The sequence below is a fragment of the Pangasianodon hypophthalmus genome, chromosome 29, assembly GCF_027358585.1.
Source record: "Pangasianodon hypophthalmus isolate fPanHyp1 chromosome 29, fPanHyp1.pri, whole genome shotgun sequence".
NCBI classification, from domain to species: domain Eukaryota; kingdom Metazoa; phylum Chordata; class Actinopteri; order Siluriformes; family Pangasiidae; genus Pangasianodon; species Pangasianodon hypophthalmus.
The window spans coordinates 3612067-3634461 of NC_069738.1; the positions used below are offsets into that span (position 1 = coordinate 3612067).

General features: G+C 37.7%; 2 protein-coding genes across 5 annotated transcripts in view; both read right to left on the minus strand.

The window, feature by feature from the left end:
• Window positions 1-22395, minus strand: part of LOC128317066 (NACHT, LRR and PYD domains-containing protein 12-like) — a 215553-nt gene that overhangs the window by 97127 nt on the left and 96031 nt on the right. For 3 of the 4 annotated variants that reach the window (XM_053231356.1, XM_053231358.1, XM_053231359.1), the window contains one exon: window positions 1786-1959. The exons of the other annotated variant lie outside the window; for it this stretch is intronic. In XM_053231356.1, the coding sequence (XP_053087331.1) occupies window positions 1786-1959 (174 nt within the window). The remainder of the gene's footprint in view (window positions 1-1785; window positions 1960-22395) is intronic. 4 annotated transcript variants of the gene reach the window in all.
• LOC117596433 (NLR family CARD domain-containing protein 3-like) lies at window positions 5504-19927 on the minus strand. The gene is made up of 9 exons (XM_053231361.1): window positions 19775-19927; window positions 19542-19684; window positions 18955-19074; window positions 18426-18545; window positions 17500-17616; window positions 16309-16362; window positions 14358-16127; window positions 13731-13925; window positions 5504-5681 (listed from the first exon to the last, which is right to left on the minus strand). The coding sequence occupies exons 2-9, from the start codon at window positions 19592-19594 to the stop codon at window positions 5504-5506; spliced, it is 2607 nt and encodes an 868-aa protein (XP_053087336.1). The 5' UTR covers window positions 19595-19684; window positions 19775-19927.

Genomic DNA, 22395 nt, shown 5'->3' on the forward strand with positions numbered 1-22395 from the left:
AATTCAAGGGGTTTAACAAAAATATTGCATTAACCGTTTAGGAATTACAGCCATTTTTTACAGAGTTCCTCCATTTTCACAGGCTCAAAAGTAATGGGACAAACTAATATAATCATAAATATTAGGATTATTTTTATTACTTGGAGGTAAATCCTTTGCAGTCAATGACTACCTGAAGTCTGGACCCCATGGACATCACCAAATGCTGAGTTTCCTCCCTTGAGATGATTTGCCAGGTCTTTACTGCAGCCATCTTCAGTTGCTGCTTGTTTGTGGGTCATTCTGCCTTCAGATTTGTCTTCAGTAAGTGAAAAGCAGCTCAGTTGGGTTGAGGTCAGGTGACTGACTCGGCCATTTAAGAACATTTAATTTCCAAGCTCTTGGGCTGCTTTCACAGTATGTTTTGGGTTGTTATCCATCTGTACTGTGAAGCGCTGTCCTATCAGTTTTGCAGCATTTGACTGAATCTGAGCAGAAAGTATAGCTCTGTACACTTCAGAATTCATCCTGCTACTTCTATCAACAGTCACATTATCAATAAACCCCAGTGACCCAGTTCCATTGGCAGCCAAACATGCCCATGCCATAACACTGCCTCCACATGTTTGACGGATGATGTGGTATGCTTTGGATCACGAGCCCTTCCTTTCCTTCTCCATACTTTTCTCTTCCCATCATTCTGGTACAAGTTAATCTTGCATCAGAACTGGTCAGGCTTTTTTTAGAGGTTTTTTAGCAAAGTCTAATCTGGCCTTTGTGTTCTTGAGTGTTACCAGCGGTTTGCATCTTGAGGTAAACCGTCTGTATTTACATTCATGAAGGTGGCTCTTGATTGTAGACTTTGACAATGATAGGCCTACCTCCTCCAGAGTGTTCCTGACTTGGCTAGATGTTGTGAAGGGGTTGTTCTTCAATAAGAAAAGAATTCTGCAATCATCCACTTTAGTTGTTTTCTGTGGTCTCCCAGGCCTTTTGGTGCTGCTGAGCTCGCCAGTGCATTCCTTCCTTTTAAGAATGTACCAAATTGTTGATTTGGCCCTCCTAAAGTTTCTGCTATCTCTCTGATAGGTCTGTTCTGGTTTTTCAGCCTAATGATGGCCTCCTTCACTTGCATCAACACCTCTTTGGACGGCATATTGAGAGTTCCCATGAACAGCTACCAAATGCAAATTGAACACTTGGAAACAGCTCCAGACCTTTTATCTCCTTAATTTATCATGATATAAGGAGGAAACAGGCCACAGCTGGCCATGAAACTGCTTATCAGTCAATTGTCCCATTACTTTTGAGCCTGTGAAAATGGAGGAACTCTAAAAAATGGCTGTAATTCCTAAACGGTTAATGCAATATTTTTGTTAAACCCCTTGAATTAAAGCTGAAAGTCTATGCTAAAGTCACATCTTGACTGCTTCATTTCAAATCCACTGTGGTGGTGTACAGAGGCAAAATTACCAAAACTGTGTCACTGTCCCAATATTTATGGACCTGACTGTAGTTCGTGTCCCAGGTGCACTTTGTGTGATTAGTTACAATGTTTTAGTCAATTTTACAGTAATTTTAGACACATTGCAGTTGCATCAAGTCACGTTTTGTGCTGAAGCTTTTCACTTACGTATATCTGACCCAAAGAATCATCAGTGACAAATCATCAGTGTGCAGTGAAAAGAAACAATCTTCCTCCTCAGGACATTGATGATGAACCTAAAACCTCTGCTTCACTCTCACTATTAGAGAATGTGTCTTACTGAGGAGCAGGTCATGTGACTCTCAGAGAGATGATCTTACCACAGGAACTCCAGTTTACAGTGAGGATTCTCCAGTACAGCAGAGAGACACTTCCCTCCTGAGTCTCCTAGATTATTGTCAGACAGATCCAGGTCTCTCAGGTGTGAGGGGTTTGATCTCAGAGCTGAAGTCAGAGCAGCACAGCCTTCATCTGAGACACCACAACGAACCAACCTGCAGAGACACAATGACACACACTTCATCAACACAGTTTCATTTTGGTTTAAAACTTACTTTAAAGATGATGTGTGTGGGATTTTATTATTCAGAATGACATGAGGATTTAATATCATCTGTTTATTATAATTAGCAGGGTGCCTCGTTTATCAAGCTGGATATGAACAGGTTTGTGTGTAAATTGTTTGTATGAGTGTTTACACAAGAAATTTTGTATTCATGAAAATCCTGTCAATTCGTGTTCTACTCTTGCTCCTGAGTGTGTGTACATTTGTGCATAAGACGATGCCTGTATTTGTCACATCTACATTTTCTTTGCGTTGCCCAGCTTGTTAGGAAGTTGGGGTCAGAGCGCAGGGTCAGCCATGATACAGCGCCCCTGGAGCACACAGGGTTAAGGGCCTTGCTAAAGAGCACAACCTTCTGATCAGTAACCCATAGATTTAACTGTTGCACCACCACTCACCCAAACTAACTAATGAAAACCTTGACTTGATCAACTTCAAATCAGATCATTTGCATGGATTACTGCAAGTTTATATCTGGAATATACTGTTGAGTTTAAATTGCTTATCTTTAATGTGTTTACAGAGTTTAGCAGAACCCTTTATCCAGAGTGACTTATAGAAGTGCTTTGGAGTTTCTATTAAAAACACATCCTCATGCTGGTTCACTAGGTCAGGAACCAAGAGCACTATTGACAACATTTGTGAAAACCAGTGGTTTTATATTATTGGCATTTATAAAAAAATATTAAAAAGCATGCCAATCCAAACCCATAAATTAAAACAAATAAAACTAATCATTCAAGTGAGTACAAAGAAAATCAGCCTTTCAGAGACTTTTGTAAATCCAGCAGAAAATTGGAGTTCGGTTTGGCTCACACAAACACTTACACACTGCTGTACTAAAAGATCGAGAAATCACACCCAAAGTCATTAAAATAATACTTTGGGCATCGATAGGAGTGAAAACAACTGGAGTGGTTAGCGAACAACTGTGAAAGATGGCAGAAGGTCGTCAGTGGCCTCTGTTCCCCAGAGGGAAAAAAAGGAAGTATGAGACTGATAAATTTACAGTCAAGTCCACTGGGCTGCTTCTGTAAAGCAGATCTGGCAACCCTTTTCATAGCGGCTTGATTTTTTTTTCTTTTTTCTTTTTTTTTGAACAAGGTCTCTTTATTCAAAAATTTATAACATGCAAAAAAAAAAAAAAAAAAAGGCAAAAGAGACCAGAACAGTACAATATATACAGTCAGAACCCCAACATGACCCATCCCTCTACCCATCAGACATACATATGAATTACATTAAACAAAGAAAAGAAGCAAAGAGAAATAAATACATAAATAAATAAATAAAAACAAATAAACAGAAGGAGTAATTCCAATAATAACAATCAACATTAATATGTACAATGAGAATGCAGATAATTAAGCACAAAAAAAACAAAGAAAAAAAAAAACTATACTTTTTTTGGGACTGTATTCTCTATTTCATATTTTTTCAACAAATGACAAGAAGGGTTGCTAGATTGCATAAAATCTCTGGGTAGACCCCTGGAGAGAGTATCTTATTTTTTCTAGTTTAAGATATTGCATGATCTCTCTAATCCAATGAAAGAAAGTCAGAGGAAGGGGGTCTTTCCATTTAAACAGTATTAATCTTCTGGCAAGTAGTGTACAAAAGGCCAACAATTTACTGTTCTAACTGCTTTGGTGCATGTTTTGTGCAGTGACACCAAATATAGCTATAAAAGGAGATGGAGCTATTGGCATTCCTATTATTTCTGAAAATGCATCAAAAATTCACTTCCAAAATTTATACAATCTTGGGCATGTCCATTGCCGAACCACTGAAATGAGTGGTTAAGATACGTATTGATAATTCTCTAAAGTAAAACCAAAATATTTACGTCGGGGCAATAAAATGGAGAGAGTCTCATAACCTTAGTGGGATGACTTCTGCCGAAGTAGGAAAAAAGCAAAGTCCAACAAAAAAGCTGAACAACATGGAGGATTCACTTTGCTGTTTCTGCATCTTGGATGGTAGACTTCACGCAGGCCAGTGCCTTCTCCGGATCCAGAAATTCCTTGCTGTCCCCCTTGTAAGAGACTCTGAGTCGAGCTGGAAACGTTACCTCGTATCCAACATCACGTCCGCCTCGGAATAAGTTCCTGACACTGCTGAAAGCGGCCCGCGCTTTGGCAACGTTCGCAGTGTAGTCTGGAAAGATGGCTATCGGCTCTCCTTTATACCGAAGTGGACCTTGCTCTCGGGCTCGGCGGAGAACTTCAACACAGTCTTGGTAATAGTGGAGTTTAGCGACAATCACCCAGGGCTTTCCATTAGGCTTTCTCTGTGTTAGACCTCTGTGAGCGCGGTCGATTAGGATTTCCTTCTCTAGGTTTAAAACGTCCTTCAGTAGTTTAGAGACTGCAATGGTAGAGCTCGAACCCGTCTCCTCCGGGACCCCCACAGTGCATACGTTACATCTACGCATCCTTCCTTCCAAGTCTTCGTTCTTTTCCTTCAGGTCCGTCAGCACTGGTTTAAGTTCTGCAACTGTCGCCTGCAGTGAAGTGATCCTTCCTCCACATCGCTGATAACAGCCTTCATTTTATCCATTTCAGAACAGATCGCTGGCGTGTTGTTTGCGATTTCAGACTTCACTTCCTTTAGCTCGCTCTTAAGAAAATTAAAGTCTTCAGAAAGACCATTTTTCAGCTCCGCCCTGATAGCAACCGAGATATCCTCTCTCAGAGAAGCTACAATATCTGCTTTCAGATCCTCCGTGTCCGAAACTGGTTCTAACTGCGAAATGGGAGGCGAATCGCCGTCATCTGGAGAGGCCTGAGTCGGGGATTTCTCTGGCCTAGTGTTTGCAGGGACGCTATATTTGTATTTGCGCAGCTTAGTCGCCATTGAAGTGACCAACGCGAATACCAATTGCTCAAAGGTCCCGCAGATATTAACAAAACAGTGTCCACAGTAATTTCGCCAAAAATGCACTGTAAAATAATAATTTAATAAGAAGCCAGACAGGAGCTAAGTTTCACACGTCTTACTCCATTGTATGCTCACTAGCGCCCCCTTGATTTATATTTCAAAATTGAATGGTTGATTTATTTAATTTTTGACCTTTTAACGTCTATGACATTAACTTCTCATTTTAATTTACAAATTCTATATTTGAGATCATTTCCACCATTTCCCTTCTGCTATGAAACCTGCAGCTGCCACACAGTGGATGCAGTTTGTGTCCCAGGTGCACTTTGTGTGATTACTTACAATGTTTTAGTCAATTTTACAGTAATTTTAGACACACTGCAGTCGCATCAAGTCACGTTTTGTGCTGCAGCTTCTCACATACGTACATCTGACCCAAAGACTCATCAGTGACAAATCATCAGTGTGCAGTGAAAAGAAACAATCTTCCTCCTCAGGACATTGATGATGAACCTAAAACCTCTGCTTCACTCTCACTATTAGAGAATGTGTCTTACTGAGGAGCAGGTCATGTGACTCTCAGAGAGATGATCTTACCTCAGTATCTCCAGTTTACAGTGAGGATTCTCCAGTACAGCAGAGAGACACTTCACTCCTGAGTCTCCTAGATTATTCTCACACAGATTCAGTTCTCTCAGGTGTGAGGGGTTTGATCTCAGAGCTGAAGCCAGAGCAGCACAGTCTTCAGCTGAAACACCACAACCAATCAACCTGCAGAGACACAATGACACACACTTCGTCGACACAGTTTCATTTTGGTTTAAAACTTACTTTAAAAATGATGTATGTGGGATTTTATTATTCAGAATGACATGAGGATTTAAAATCATCTGTTTATTCTAATTAACAATGCGCCTCGTTTATCAAGCTGGATATGAACAGATTTGTGTGTAAATTGTTTGTATGAGTGTTTACACAAGAAATTTTGTATTCACGTAAATCCTGTTAATTTGTATTCTACTCTTGCTCCTGAGTGTGTGTACATTTGTGCATAAGACGATGCCTTTATTTGTCACATCTACATTTTCTTTGCGTTGCCCAGCTTGTTAGGAAGTTGGGGTCAGAGCGCAGGGTCAGCCATGATACAGCGCCCCTGGAGCACAGAGGGTTAAGGGCCTTGCTAAAGAGCACAACCTTCTGATCAGTAACCCATAGATTTAACTGTTGCACCAACACTCACCCAAACTAACTAATGAAAACCTTGACTTGATCAACTTCAAATCAGATCATTTGCATGGATTACTGCAATTTTATATCTGGAATATACTGTTGAGTTTAAATTGCTTATCTTTAACGTGTTTACAGCGTTTAGCAGAATCCTTTATCCAGAGTGACTTATAGAAGTGCTTTGGAGTTTCTAGCAAAAACACATCCTCATGCTGGTTCACTAGGTCAGGAACCAAGAGAACTATTGACAACATTTGTGAAAACCAGTGGTTTTATATTATTGGCATTTATTAAAAAATATTAAAAAGCATGCCAATCCAAACCCATAAATTAAACAAATAAAACTAATCATTCAAGTGAGTACAAAGAAAATCAGTCTTTCAGAGACTTCTGTAAATCCAGCAGAAAATTGGAGTTCGGTTTGGCTCACACAAACACTTACACACTGCTGTACTAAAAGATCGATAAATCACACCCAAAATCATTAAAATAATACTTTGGGCATCGATAGGAGTGAAAACAACTGGAGTGGTTAGTGAACAACTGTGAAAGATGGCAGAAGGTCGTCAGTGGCCTCTGTTCCCCAGAGGGAAGAAAGGAAGTATGAGACTGATAAATTTACAGTCAAGTCCACTGGGCTGCTTCTGTAAAGCAGATCTGGCAACCCATTTCATAGCGGCTTGATTTATTTATTTGTTTTTTAAAGGTCTGTTTATTTAAAATTTTATAATAAGCAAAAAAAAAAAGTCAAAAGAGACCAGAACAGTACAATATACACAGTCAGAACCCCAACATGACCCATCCCTCTACCCATCAGACATACATATGAATTACATTAAACAAAGAAAAGAAGCAAAGAGAAATAAACAAACTAACAAATAAATAAATAAAAACAAATAAACAGAAGGAGTAATTCCAATAATAATAATAATCAACATTAATATGTACAATGAGAATGCAGATAATTAAGCACAAAAAAAAACTATACTTTTTTTGGGACTGTATTCTCTATTTCATATTTTTTCAACAAATGACAAGAAGGGTTGCTAGATTGCATGAAATCTCTGGGTAGACCCCTGGAGAGAGTATCTTATTTTTTCTAGTTTAAGATATTGCATGATTTCTCTAATCCAATGAAAGAAAGTCAGAGGAAGGGGGTCTTTCCATTTAAACAGTATTAATCTTCTGGCAAGTAGTGTACAAAAGGCCAGCAATTTACTGTTCTAACTGCTTAGGTGCATGTTTTGTGCAGTGACACCAAATATAGCTATAAAAGGAGATGGAGCTATTGGCATTCCTATTATTTCTGAAAATGCATCAAAAATTCACTTCCAAAATTTATACAATCTTGGGCATGTCCAGAACATATGTAAAAGGCTTGCAGGTGCTTGCCTGCACCTATCGCAAATGGCATCTAGCTCTGGTCTAAATTTAGATAACCTAACCTTTGACCAGTGAAGCCGACGTACAACCTTAAATTGTACCACATGGTGCTGACGTATAGATGATGAGTAAATCCGTTTAATAATTTTTTGCCAAGTTACATCAGAAATTTGTTCATTCAAATCTTTCTCCCATTCACTCTTTAAATGATCTAAATTGGTCAGGCTATGCTGATTCAGGAGGTTATAAATTTGACCTATAATTTGTTTTAGCTCCTTTCTTAGCTTAAAAATAGAATCTAATAAAGATGTAGGGGGATATAAAGGAAAACAACCAAAAAATGAAACCAAAAACTTTCGCACTTGCAGATATCTAAAAAAATGGGACCCGGGAATCTTAAATCTATTAACGAGCTCCTCAAAGGATGCAGAATTGTTGCCTATAAAGAGATTTTGTAATGTATGTATCCCATTCTTTACCCAGATATCAAAGGCTTTATCTATTATTGAAGGAGTAAACATGTGGTTTTTACACTGCAAAAACTCCTCATCTAGTCAAGACTTACAATCTTATTTCTAGCCATAAAATCTTATTGATTTTATTTTAAGAATAAAATACTATGCAAGAGCAGATCATGTAAGATCATTATGATTGTTTTAAGATTATTTATCTTTTTTTTCCTCACTTAGTTAGCAAAGCTTAAAGTTAGTTATTTTACCTGCAAATTAAGCTTATTTACCATCACAGGCATCATTTGAGGCCTTGTATCTTTTAAGACTTTGTTTTAGCTGTAATAACTGGTTTTAAGGTTGCCCAGTAAAAAATGCTCAATAATCACACTTAGGACTTGTTCATTAGTATTATTTATTCCAAATGCTTGTTTTATGTCAAAGCCAACACATTTATTTACAACCAAACAACAAATTATAAGACTCTGCAGTATTAAGTCACCACACTCTTTCCATTTATCCAGTAGGGTTTTTAATTTCCAGTTTTAAGTGCAATGACATCTTCCAGATTATAATTTGTCAATACATACACACTGTTTTTGAAACTGACTGGATAATATGACTTCGGATCGAGGAGCTTTTCAGCATCTATAAACTCTGTTGCCTGGTATTTTGAGAAGCAGCAAGTAATGATTTTGCTTTGGTTTTGCACGGCAACTACTGTGTGTTACAAGCGTCTTCAACTGAATAAATAATTGTTGACAATATGTATGTGTGATCTTGATTTTAATAACCTTGTTTTAAGTTTAAATGCTTTGTCTCATTTTAAGTCAGAATATATAATAATAATTCTTGAATTAAGAGGAATTATCTTATTTAGTAGCTCTAGTTTTAAGATATTTTCACACAAATTAAGATAAGCAAACTGTTTAAAAATTAATTAAAAAGCTAGTTTTAAGTTAATTAAACTAGATACACTGCTTGGAATAAGTGTTTTAATGCTTATTTTAAGACATTTTGTTCTTTTCTAAAGCCTAGATATGTTTTCTTATTTCAAGAAATCTTACCAAGTGTAATTATCTTCTTAAATCATGAATTTGTTTCTTATATTTAGACAGTTATTTTTTGCAGTGTACTTAATGGAGCGCATAAGGAGAGGCTGCAAAGGGAAAACGATTTTCTAAATTGATTCCATATTCTTAGAGATTGTGTCACCACAGGATTAGAGGAGTAGTGAGAAGCAGGTTCATGCACTGGAAGTTCAGAACACAATAAAGAAAATAGGACACAGGGTTTAAAGGAGAATTTCTCCAAACTAAGCCATTTAGGCTCATCAGGGCTATTACTGTCCCTCATCCACTAAGTCCGTCCTCTGATATTTGCTGCCCAGTAGTAAAATATAAAATTGGGAAGTGCCATGCCGCCTAGGGTACGAGGCTGTTGTAAAATACTTTTCCGAATCCGAGGGTTTTTATTATTCCAAATAAATGATGATATAATTTTATCTATGGAGTTGAAGAAATATTTAGTCAAAAAAATAGCAAGATTTTGAAACAAATATAGGTACTTAGGCAATACATTCATCTTGATAGTATTAATTCTTCCGCTCAGAGAGAGAGGCAGCAAACCCCAGCGTTTAATATCTTGTTTCAAAGCATCTATTAAGGGCAAGAAGTTAGCTTTGTAAAGGTCCTTATAATTATGTGTAGTCCAGATTGCCAAATATTTAATTTTTTTCCTAGTAACTCTGAAAGGAATCGAATTGAAAGGAATACGTGTAGCAGCTTCATTAATTGGCATTAACTCGCTTTTTTGAAGATTTATTTTGTAGCCAGATATCTTACTAAATCTTTCTAATATGTTCAATAATTTAGGGAGACCCCGCAATGGTTCTGACAAATACAACAGCAAATCGTCAGCATAAAGCGAAATTTTACACTCTATATCCCCTCTACGAATTCCTTTAATAGTACTATCTTGCTGTATAGCTATGGCTAGTGGCTCGATTGCAATGGCAAACAGAATCAGAGACAGCCGGCAGCCCCGTCTGATGCCTCTTTGCAAACCAAACAAGGCAGACCGATTATTATTGGTGCGAACCGCTGCCATTGGGGAGGAATAAAGGATTTTAATCCATGATATAAAATTGGGCCCAAATCCAAATTTTTCTAGTGTGTGGAAAAGACAGTCCCACTCCACCCGATCAAAGGCCTTTTCAGCATCGAGCGATATTATAATCTCTGGTATGTCGGGTGGAGAGGGACCATACAAAATATTTATTTTTATAAAACCAGGCTGATCTGAAGAAATTATGGAGGGGGCGAGCACTTCAAGACGCCGGGCTAGCAGTTTTGCAAAGATTTTAACATCTGCGTTTAGAAGGGAGATTGGTCGATACGAGCTGCACTGAGAGGGACACTTATCTTTCTTCAGAGACAGAGAAATGGTCGCTTCACGCATAGTTGGAGGGAGAGAATTTGAAGACAGTGATTCTTTAAATACAGTAAGGAGCAAAGGGACAAATGTATCTGAAATTTTTTTTAAAAACTCAGATGGAAAGCCATCTGGCCCCGGTGACTTGCCACACTGCATACTTCTAATTAGTGGTGCTTGTGAAGCAAGCTCACTATTATAATCTTGTATACTTATTATATTTTTATTATTATTGTTATTATTATTCGCCCTAAATTTGCCCCATAGAGATAACATGGGGATTTGGCCCATAGAGATAACATGGGGACATTGCAGTGAACAAAACTCTGCATCACAAAGTCATAGACACATGAGACTCGCCACATTCGAAGAGGCTGGCAGCCTGTGTGAGAACATGCCCCGCAGTGGGGTACATGTCATACCCCTGGGGCAACAGGGCCCCACAGTTGTCCCATAGAGATAACATAGGGATTTTGAATTGCACATAACTCTGCATCACAGTGTCATAGAGACATGGGTGAGGGCTCGTTCTGCTCAGCCCGCCACTCTGGATGTGCTAAAGACATGGTAGCATCGTGCTAGCAACATGCTAATCATGCTAACAACATGCTAATAATGTTAGCATATTGTTAGCATCATATAAATCATGTTAGCGTCTTGTTAAAAACATGTTAGCATCATGATAGCAACATGCTAATCATGCTAATTTCATGTTAAGAACATGTTAATTGTGTCAAAATGTTGCTAGCATAATGCTAACACAATTAGCATGTTGTTAACATGTGGTTAACATGATGCTAAGACGAATAGGGTTTAGTATTAGTGCCTAGTGCCGAGTTTCGCCACGGCAAGCACCGCTCACATTTTCTTCAGAAAATGTACATCTCTAGTTGCATCTATAATCTCTTCAACGAAATATTGTTCTCTAGGTCGGATGCTAAATCTGGGTTTAACTTGGGGATCTCCACATTATGAAAAAATGTATCTAGTGATTTATCATCTGGAGGCTCAGAAGTGTCAAGGGCAGAGTAGTAAAAAGCATGAATTTATTTCTATATGATCTGTGTGTTTTTTTTTACCTTGTTCATCACTAATCTCCAATATATACTGATTGGACGCTTTCTGATGCAACTGATATGCTAAAATTTTCCCAGCCCTCTCCCCATGTTGTTAGGACATTTGTCTCGATTTTAATATAAGGTTCTCTGCCTGACGTGTCCAAAGAAGATCAAACTCCGTCTTAAGTATCAGACGTCGTTTAACTATGTCATCCGATGGTGAGTGGCTGTATCTAATATCTAACTTCAAAATATCATCAGTTAGCTTTCTAAGACGCTCCATGGTGGCTTTCCTTTGCATTGAACCATACGAAACGATCTGTTGAAATGAAATGATCTGTTGAAATGAAATTGTTAAGAAAGACATCCCGGGCGTCTTATTATGAGACAAAAAGAGGTCAATCTCTGATTTAATAATATTCACTAAAACTTCATCTGAAAGAAGAAGGGGATTGAACCTCCATGGGCGGTATCCAGGTTCTACGCCTGGAATGCATAACTTCATTTTCAAAGGGGCATGGTCCGAAATGACTATAGAGTGGTATTCACAATCAATAATCATATGGAGAAGTCTATCAACAATAAAAAAATAATCAATACGCGAGAATGACTTATGAACCAAAGAAAAAAGGAATAACCCCTAGAAGTAGGGTTTCAGAACCACCAAATATCAGTTAAACCATATGTCTGTAGGAAGAGATTAATTGTTTGAGATGATTTGGATTCAGGGGATGCTCTAGATGAACTGCGATCTAACTTTGTAGAAAGGACACAATTCATGTCACCCCCTAAGATAAGGTGGTAAGTGTCTATACTGGAAATTCGGGAGAAAGCCTGAGTAAAGAAAGTATTGTCATCGCAGTTTGGAGCATAAATGTTCATTAAAATAATGGGGAGCCCGTACAGTCTCCCCACCACAATGATATATCACCCCGTGGGATCTGAGTCTATACATTACAAATGGTACATTCTTACGTATTATAATTGCTGCCCCACTTGCTTTGGAATTAAAACTTGAACGAAATGTTTGCCCTGTCCATCCTCCTAATCTGGTCCATCACTCGGAGATGAGTCTCCTGAGGAAATACTATGTCTGCTTTTAGATGGTCAAGGTGTAAGAGTACCCTTTTCCATTTCACAGGATGATTCAAAGATTTAACATTCCAGTTAACAAAATGAACCATGCACCCTACCTTTCCCATTGAGCTGGTGTCAGCCATAAGGAAACTTAGGTGAGGCATTGAGAACGCAGCTCAAGATAAATTAAGATAATCACGTTTAAAATAAACAAAGAAAAAGATAAGGCATACGAACAAAATATGTCTGCTAGGTCCCCAACCCCAGCCACCTAAACGAACATGGTGGATGTAACGTGCACTGCAAGATATGCCATACATTAAATTATGGCAGGGGAGAGCCACTTTCGTGTCCAACATACCAGCCTCCGCCCAGCCTCTTAGTCACAGAAAAAAAGAACAATGATAAGAGTGAAAATGAAATAATGTATAATAGTAATAGTAATAAAATAAAGTGCTTCACATTATTGTGACAGTCAGTATCATCAGTAGGACGTCATAAGTGAAATATAAATACACTCAAAAACACCGCGCCACTACGACGGAACACTGCCATGTAATTAAACACAAAAGTCCCGATGACTCTTATAACTATCAAACTGAAATGAGTGGTTAAGATACATATTGATAATTCTCTAAAGTAAAACCAAAATATTTACGTCGGGGCAATAAAATTGAGAGAGTCTCATAACCTTAGCGGGATGACTTCTGCCGAAGTAGGAAAAAAAGTCCAACAAAAAAGTTGAACAACATGGAGGACAACAACACAAGCTGCAGAGACACAATGACACACACTTCATCAACAGATTTTCATCTTGGATTAATACTTGCTTTAAAGATGATGTGTGTGTTGGACTGTCTCCCTTCACTTGTCCAATCACAAGTCATTATTAACACTGACCAATTATTACTGCTGTTACTGAGAATTACTGACATTTAATCTGCAAGTGGTGTAAAGGTATTGCTGGTTCATGTTTTACAAAATACTGTTTAACTGTATTTTTTATACATATGTATCTAATTCTAAGTGCATTTAATTATTAGTTTAAAGAATAAGTGATAATTTTAATGACTAATATATTTGTTCTGTATGTTGTACTGTTACAGCACACTTAAGCTGAAAAACAACACTGTATACAACTCTTAACTGCAGCTTTTAGTGAACTACTGTGACTCTCAGAGAGAAGATCTTACCTCAGCTGTTTCACTTTACAGTGAGGATGCTCCAACAGAGCAGAGAGATTCTTCACTCCTGAGTCTCCTAGTTTATTCTCAGACAGATCCAGTGTATCCACAGTCAGATGCAGTTCTTTCAGATTGGAGGTATCTGAGTTGAGCACTGAGGCCAGAGCTGACCAACTTCTTTCTTGAATTGTATCACACCTGATACTGAAGGAAATAACACACAATGAACTAACAATGATGCAAATTATCAAACAGGTCCTAAAGCTTTCACTGCAACGTCTCAGTTTCAAAACACAAACATCAGCTACACAATTTACTTAAATGCTGTAATAATAATAATAACAATAATAATAATAATAATGATAATAATAGTAATAATAATTCACATTCAGAGTTCATTCGGCTTTACTGGAGTTTTTGGCTGCGTACATCATCACAGACAGCTTTGTATAAACATGGAGTAAAAGGTCTGAGATGCCAAACGGAAAAGCAAGAGAGTCTGATCTAAAATGTTTATAAGAGGAAAAAGGAAAGTCTAAAGTGTCTTGAAGAGTTAGATTCATCTGAACTGCTAAGACATTTGATTTGTTCTCTTAACAGTGTAACAGTATAACAGTTAAATTCAGCTTTACTTACATTGCTTTCCTTGATGCTGCAATCACAGGCATCACCTTCACAACAATCTCTTCTCTTATTTTATCTGTACTGGTATATTTACTCAGGTCAAATTCTTCCAGCTCCTGTGCTGAACTCAGTAACACAAACACCAGAGCAGACCACTGTGAAGAAGAGAGTTTTCTTTGTTTTCCAGATTTCAGGTACTGCTGGATTTCCTCCACTAGAGAACTGTCACCCAGTTCATTCAGACAGTGGAACAGATTGATGGATTTCTCTGTAGAAACATCTCTACTGATCTTCTTCTTGATGTACTGTACTGTTTTCCTATTTTCTGTCTGGGAGCTACTTCCTGTCTGTGTTACTAAGGCATGTAAGAGTTTCTGATTGGACTCCAGTGAGAGACCCAGGAGAAAGCGGAGGAAAAGATCCAGATGTCCAGATGCACATTCTAAGGCCTGATCTACAGTATTCTCGTGGACATCAGAAATTGTCTTAAAGACCCCACTCTGTACAAGAGCATTTCTCTTTTCCTTCATGAATGTCAGGTGCACATACAGAGCTGCGAGATGCTCCTGGAGGCTCAGATGAACAAAGCAATACACTTTACTCTGGTGAAGCCCAAACTCCTCTCTGAAGATCTGCGTACACACACCTGAGTACACTGCTGCTTCTGTAACATCAATGCCACACTCTCTCAGGTCTTCCTCATAGAAGATCAGGTTGCCTTTCTGCAGCTGCTGAAAAGCCAGGTGTCCCAGTTTGAGAAGCATTTCTTCATCACTCTCCTGCTTCTTTGAGTACTTTTCTCTTATGATGTTTGTCTGAATGATGAGGAAGTGTGTGTACATTTGAGTCAGAGTCCTGGGGATCTCTCCACTCTCTGCTTCACTCAACATTCTCTCTAGAACAGTGGCTGAAATCCAGCAGAAGACTGGGATATGGCACATGATGTAGAGGCTTCTTAATGACTTCAGGTGTGTGATGATGTTACTGGCCAGGCTCTGATCACTGATCCTCTTCCTGAAGTACTCCTCCTTCTGTGGGTCATTGAACCCTCGTACCTCTGTGACTCGATGGACATACTCAGAGGGGATTTGATCAGCTGCTGCTGGTCGGGAAGTGATCCAGATGAGAGCAGAGGGAAGCAGATTCCCTTTGATCAGGTTTATCAGCAGCACATGGACTGATGCTGATTCATTTACATCACACACTCTCACTGTGTTCTGGAAATCCAGAGGAAAACGACACTCATCCAATCCATCAAAAATGAACAGAACTTTTTTCACACTGGACATTTCTGTTTCGTTTGTTTCTTTAAAACAGACATGAAGGAGATCCATCAGACTCAGTTTTTGGTCCTTCATCAAATTCAGCTCTCTGAAAGGAAGTGGAAATATGAGGTGGAGGTCCTGATTTGCTTTCCCTTCAGCCCAGTCCAGAATGAACTTCTGCACGGAGACTGTTTTTCCGATGCCAGCGACTCCCTTCGTCAGCACAGTTCTGATGGGTTCGTCTTGTTCAGATAAGGGCTTAAAGATGTCATTGCATTTGATTGGTGTTTCCTCTGTTGTTGTTCTCCTGGATGCTGCCTCGATCTGTCTCACCTCATGTTCTTTATTGACGTCTCCACTGTCTCCCTCTGTGATGTAGAGCTCTGTGTAGATCTCATTCAGGAGTGTTCGGTTTTCCTGGTTTATTATCACTCCATTTAAACACTGAAACTTCTTCATCAGATTCAGTTTGAACTTTTTCTGGAATTCATTTACAGCAGCAGATTCTGGGTCGTGTCTGTGACAAGGTGAAGTAGGAAGACATGGTGAGACATGGGGTCAGATAACCATTCTTTATGATGTATTTGCCTCATTCAACTGTTTGTTTTCTATAATCTAATCATGTAGGAAATAACTGCAAAGAGGTTTATTATACCAGTGTGTCAGTGTCACAGTCATGTTGTTGGTTTTGATCTTACCCTGTATCTGTGATGATGTTCTTTTCTATTCCATCTGCTGCCTTCAGTAGAACTCTGGGAATAAAAAGCAGCTATTAAAGGCAAAACCTTTTGTCACTATTGTCTAAATGTTAGCCTTGATTTTGCTACAATAATTCTTTGTGAGTGTATTAACAGCTTCTTTCCACTGACAATTTCTGTTCTGGCAGCAAAAGGGAGATCTACATAATATTAGGTGGTGGTTTTAATATTAGGTGGTTTTAATGTCATATATGTGCAGCAGCAATCAGCCATATCATTAAAACCACTGACGTGCATAATATTGATTATCTTGTTACAGTGGCACCTGTGGGATAAATTAGGCAGCAAGTGAACAGTCAGTTCTGTAATTCACTTCACCTGTCAGTGGTTTTAATGTAATGGCTGTACTCAGTGTATCTAGTATACACAAACACACACACACACATATATATATATATATATTACATACACATACACACACTACTCTGTTTAATGCACTCTGAACTGCATCCAGCTGGTATTTCTGCCTATACTGTAATATAAATCACAAACTGAGTCTACCATTTCTGATTAAGGTGCAATATTTGTATATTAGGATGATGACTGTGTGTTGTGTTCTCTGTGATGTGTGATGTAAAGTTTGTATTGTGTGTGTATCATGCTGTGACCAAATATCAAGAAATATTCTAATTCTAATACATGTAACTATATATGGTGAATAAAATGATTCTGATGAACATTTAAAGAACACAGTGCTAAATACAACATCACCAATATTGTAGAACTGGAGAAGAAAATTCTGCCCTGGTTTAATTTTTTTTATTTAATTTTTTTTTTTTACTGTCATAAAGGACGTAAGAGAATATGAGTACATTAGTCAATATGAAAAGACAATCTGTTCTAGATTCTAGTCACAAATCTTAAAAAAAAAAACTAGAACACATTAATGTTTGTTGCTCTTATTATTAGTAGTAGTAGCAGCAGCAGTATTAGAAAGTGTCATTACATATTACACATTTTTTTGCTCATATTATCATTTCTTGCTTTAGCATTTCTTAACACGTTATCTGTGAGACATTTTGACCTTAATATATATTTACGCTCTTTCTTCTAAAACATTTACTGAAAGTATTGTAGCATCATTTTAAATGTCAAACCATGATCTTAACTATGAGAACTATGGGATGTTACCTGTGTCTAAAAATGGAAACTTGTGTAAAGTTCACATAAGGAGGATCCATAGACACGTCACTCTTCATGGAGACACAGCTGGGTGCTGGTGAGTCTGATCTCTTTCTCTGGAGTTTACTGCACAACATTATAGACAGTCCTTTAGTGATTTAAAGACACTATAGTTTTTGACTGACATGTTAGCTTAATGAGGACTTAACTGGCTCCAACAATGAACAGTGACTTGTACTATTATTTTATTTTACTATTAACTTTATTGTGACATCAATATGGTTTTACTTCCATATTACCTATATTCCCCTCCAAAAGTATTGGAACAGCAAGGCCAATTCTATTGTTTTCGCTATACATTGAAGACGTGTGTTTGAGATCAAAAGATGAGTGGCAGACTTGATGCAGTTATTGCAAGCAAGGGATATTCACCCAAATATTATGTGTTATTTACTTCAAGACTTATCTATTCCTATAATTTTGCTCACCTAAAATATGTCTATGTTTTACGCTGTTTAACACATCTAGATGTAAATACCAAGAAACAAAAGTTGAAATCCTAAACTTTCGTCTCATTTCCTTCTTTTGAGCTCAAACTCTAATGTCTTTTGTGTATAGCACAAATAAATGAATTGGCCTTACCATTCCAATAGTTTCGGAAGGGACTGTATATGACACTGTAAAAATGGAGTGTATCAGAAATAGTGCCATGACATGTTGTTTCCCATAGTGTTTTTTTTTTTTGCTTATGTTATCATTTCTTGCTTTATCATTTCTTAACACATTACCTGTGAGACATTTTGACCTAAATATAAATATTTACATTCTTTCTTCTAAAACATTTACTGAAAGTATTGTAGCATCACTTTAAGACCAAAAATCTATAATATAAATGTCAAACCATGATTTTAACTTTGAGAACTATGGGATGTTACCTGTGTCCACACGAGGGGTTTCCATTTTTAAAGTTCACATAAGGAGGATCCATAGATGCATCACTCTTCATGGAGACACAGCTGGGTGCTGGTGAGTCTGATCTCTTTCTCTGGAGTTTACTGCACAACATTATAGACAGTCCTTTAGTGATTTATATACACTCTAGTTTTTTACTGACATGTTAGCTTAACGAGGACTTAACTGACTCTAACAATGACTTGTACAGTCTTTATTTTTGGTTTTTGATTATTTCGTTAGCCATTACTATTACCTTTATTGTCAAATCAAGATGCATTTACTTCCATATAGTATATATGCCATTGTAAAACCCTGCACTGCACAAATACTGATATTAATTCCTCCGAAATGTTTAGTGAACGTATAGTAGCAGCACTAGGGCTTAACTAAAGTATAAAATAAACTGATAAATATCAAAATGCTGCTAATGACTCTGGACTTGATAAAGCAATGTGTAGCTTGGTCTTTCTCTGTGCGGTGATTTTAGCTATGAGAAATATGGGGTGTTACCTGTGTCCACACGGGGGGTTTCCATTTTTGAAGTTCACATAAGGAGGATCCACAGATGCATCACTTTTCATGGAGACACAGCTGGGTGCTGCTGAGTCTGATCTCTTTCTCGGGAGTTTACTGCACAACATTATAGACAGTCCTTTAGTGATTTATATATACTCTAGATTTTGCCTGACTTGTTAGCTTAATGAGGACTTAATTGGTTCTAACAATGAACAGTGACTTGTACAGTCTTTATTTTGGTTTTAATTATTTTGTTAGCCATTATTATTACTTTTATTGTCACATTAAGATGCATTTACTTCCATATTATATATATGACACTGTAAAACCCTGTACTGCACAAATACTGATATTAATACCTTTAAAATGTTTAGTGAATGTATAGTAGCAGCATTAGGGCTGTAGCGGCTCATGGGGAAAAAATTTGAATACCTCTGCTTTATAATGTTTAAGTGACTTGTTAATATAATAAGGACATAATTTTACTTAGTATAAACTTTGGTTATTATTTTCATATGTACTCACTACATATTTCAGATATAAACAGGTAATGTCTAAAATACAAAAACATGGTAGGTTACCACTTCCTGGGGGGTGGAGTCATATCATCTGTGTCCAGATCAGGGAGCCCCATTTTTTTATTTTAGTGTATACACAGACAGCTTATGGACACACAGCCGAGTCCTGAAGACGGTGATCTCTTCTGCTAGAATGAATTACACTCCTAGAAAACACACAAAAAATGTGCAGTTAACTGTGCAAAAAAACAAACTTTCATATCTTTGACCAAAAAAAAAAAAAAAAATTATTTTACCTCTATGTTCATCATGTAATGAACTGCATATGTGAGTAGGTCCAAGCTTAAGGAGCAGAAGGGTTCATAGTAAGAGTAGTTTATAAATATTATGCAGTTTTATGCAATATTATTTTACGTCACGTCATGCAGGTGCAGAGGGCAGGAGCAATGACGTCAGGTAGCAGGAGCACACAGACAGCTTGAGAGAGAGAAAGAAATAGCAGATTCTTAATTGTTTGTGTAACATACAAGACTGCAAAAGGCAGGTGAAAAGGGTAAAAACTTGATCAGGGCAGAACACAGACAAAATGGCCAAATCCAAAGGAGTAGTCAGAAAACAAGTTAAGGGTCAAAATACACAATAAACACTAGTCAGGAATAATGCTCAGGACTTGACAAATGATTGAGGCAAGATAGTGTGTGTGTGTGTGTGTGTGTGAGTGTGTGAGCGTGCGTATCCTTGTATATAGTCCAGACAGGAAGTGAGGTAAACAGTTTAATAATCAGGGGAAGGGGCCTCTGCTGAAGGTAGAAGAAATAACTGTGTTATTTTTCTCATCATAGTCTCAATTTTCTACTGAATATCGAGACACCAAAAGCAATTTACTGTGGACAAAGTTTTAGAAGAAATTATCCAGGAACCTGACCAAAATCAGTCCAAATAAGAATTAGTTACAGAAAGCAGCATGGATTCATATGAAGATGCTTTTTTGATAATGTTATATATTGGACAGTAGTGAAAGGAGTGGATAACTCTATATTTTCTGTTGTGTAAAGACAGCTACTTTACAATGCGTCTTATTACTTTATTTTTATTATTATTGTTATTATTAGTATTTTTGATTTTAGTAATGAGTTAAAGAGCCTGAAATTTATGTATTTGTGTCGACATTTACATGTTAAACATATACTTTGTTTTAGAGAAACATCTGATGAAGAGCAGAAGCATACAGTATGTCTGCACATAAGACAAAAAAAAATCACCTGTTAGAAAGCCATATCCTGGTCCCTTCATACATGTGATCCTGATGAAGTTGAGGAAAGTCTGCGAATAAAAAAGGTTCTGATGATTATGACCCTCTTTTCAAAATAAAACGTCTCTATTACCCACTTGTCTCTTGCTGTAAGGTTTTGTACCACCCTGATGGATATCTATCCACAGGCGAATGGTAGCCAGCAAGGCGCGTACTGGTCTAAAACAGTATGTGAAAAAATGGGGATATAAAGTGTTTGTCCGTGCTGTGTCCATCTCTAGCTACACCTGGAATATTTTTGTTTATCAAAGGAAAAGATCCACCCACACAGACAAGGGATTGAGTTATGATGTATGATGACCCTGTTGGGTGTTTCTCTGCTTTGAACAGGTTACTAGGTGTACGTTGTACTTCAAATTCTATATGTTTTTCTGCCAGTTGGTCTTAAAAACAATAGGCCTTTAATGTAAAAACTTCAGAATAATAAGGGTTTAGTTTTAGGGATATCATTCATACAGAAATTGCTTTTAAGGGATTAACTAAAAAGGCCAAAGCAGAAAGTTGCTTAAATCATTTGTAGTTAATAGAAGGGCTACTTTAAATCTATTTCTTCCTCTTCATCAACAGTAAATGGGTTTTTAGTTTGGATAAATGAACAATTCTGAGCCAGAATTCAGCAAGTCTGAAATCAGTTGTACTAAACACAGAGAATTTCTGTGAGCCTAAAGTAGCGATGGGCAATATGACAATTTTAGATGGTGAATGATCCATGATGTTTTTACAGAGATCACATATATCGTGATTCTAAATATATTTTGTCAGTTGTGCTGAAAATGCTCAGATATGGCATCCTAACCTGTGTACCTTATAATCGCAAGTCCAGCTTGTGCTCTCCCTGACAGACACATGAACAAATCATTAATAACCAAGAGTAGGTGGCTCCTTATCTTACATTTCCTCCTCAACTTGCAACAGCATGGCTGACAACACGGAGGAGTTCGAATACAAATTTGTTTAACCACCAATAAAGTACCCCAAAGAGTGTGTGCTGAAATCCAGATAACATGTAGAGGTCAGATGAACAACACCACAGCCAGAAACAGGGCTGAAGCAATACAACAATAACAAATGGGTTTGAAAAAGGCACTCCTTATGAGAAAACACTGATCACTCATGCCATGATATTGCACCTGGCCAAAGATGTAATACGCTTCAAACCAGTAGAAAACAAGAGTTTTAAGCAATCCTAAAAAATTTCAGTCTCATTGCCAGCCAGTTTGAGGGACCAGGACGTCTCCATGGTTATCGCATGATGTTTGAGAGATGCTGCCTGAATGGTTTACAGCTCACAAGACAAATGGTGGTCAAAGTCTTCAGAAACAGGATGTAACAGGGTCAGATTTAGGGGAGTACTGGGTTGGGCTGTAGATTAGAGCTCCCACATCTCCAGTAAAACCCCTTGCACTGCACATGAACATACTGTATGGACTTATTTACGGAAAACTCCAGTCATGATAGTGTTAAAATAAATATATTATATAAAGTGTGTGGCTTTATAACAGCTGTAGTTCATTATGATGTCCAGTTTAATCCTGCTTTCTTCTAACAGACTCACAAAATGTCAGGGATTGGAGTCGGAGGCGGATGCAGATGTGATTTAATCGG

Excerpts from the sequence above, each read along its gene's own strand:
- LOC117596433 (XM_053231361.1), bottom strand. The coding sequence starts at position 19,594 with ATGGGGCTCCCTGATCTGGACACAGATGATATGACTCCACCCCCCAGG. Across the intron at positions 16,128-16,308 it reads AACATCATCACAGATACAGG|ACACGACCCAGAATCTGCTG; the intron begins GTAAGATCAAAA and ends ACCTTGTCACAG. Across the intron at positions 5,682-13,730 it reads TGTAAAGTGAAACAGCTGAG|GTTGATTGGTTGTGGTGTTT; the intron begins GTAAGATCTTCT and ends GTGTCTCTGCAG.